The sequence below is a fragment of the Penaeus monodon genome, chromosome 24 (assembly GCF_015228065.2).
Source record: "Penaeus monodon isolate SGIC_2016 chromosome 24, NSTDA_Pmon_1, whole genome shotgun sequence".
In the NCBI taxonomy this organism is placed as follows: Eukaryota; Metazoa; Arthropoda; class Malacostraca; order Decapoda; family Penaeidae; genus Penaeus; species Penaeus monodon.
The window spans coordinates 41,102,550-41,103,099 of NC_051409.1; the positions used below are offsets into that span (position 1 = coordinate 41,102,550).

Genomic DNA, 550 nt, shown 5'->3' on the forward strand with positions numbered 1-550 from the left:
ATATGAAGCCCAGAACACAAATGGCCCAGACCTACCAGTTAGGCATAAGGCTTGTGTTCTCCCATATCGGACTCAAAGGGGTGACTGTGGTAACTATCATGAGCAGAAGCATATACACGTGAGATACCAGATAGGCGAGGAACTTCACGATGGGAACTTCGTTGTACATGTGTCCGAGTGGCATGCTGAGGAGAGAGAAAGGTCATTGATAATAAATATGGATAAGTTTTCATTTTTTAAAAGCTGTAAGAAACATTACGATCGGTAAATGTTAATCACTCTCATTTAGTACTGATAAACATTTCTCCTAATAAACGGGGATAGACATCATTTTTAATAAGCATACATAAGCTAAGTTTGATATTGATAAACTTAAGAACACTAAGAGTTATAGTTAAACATCATAAAAATATAGTAAAATATAAGTAAGCTCTTTTGTTTTTATTCATATTGTATATGCCCTAAATGACTCGGAATTCCAAGAATAGAACAGAAAAAGAGGGAGGAAGAGGGATCTATAGATAGACTAATAGCTAGACAGACAGGGAAC

At 36.0% G+C, this 550-nt stretch overlaps 1 protein-coding gene across 1 annotated transcript in view; it reads right to left on the reverse strand.

The window, feature by feature from the left end:
• Nucleotides 1–550, reverse strand: part of LOC119588969 (serine/threonine-protein phosphatase 6 regulatory ankyrin repeat subunit B-like) — a gene marked incomplete in the record, with an annotated part of 103,883 nt that overhangs the window by 7,977 nt on the left and 95,356 nt on the right. The window contains 1 exon segment of the mRNA XM_037937576.1: nucleotides 36–185. Coding sequence (XP_037793504.1) covers nucleotides 36–185 — 150 coding nt within the window.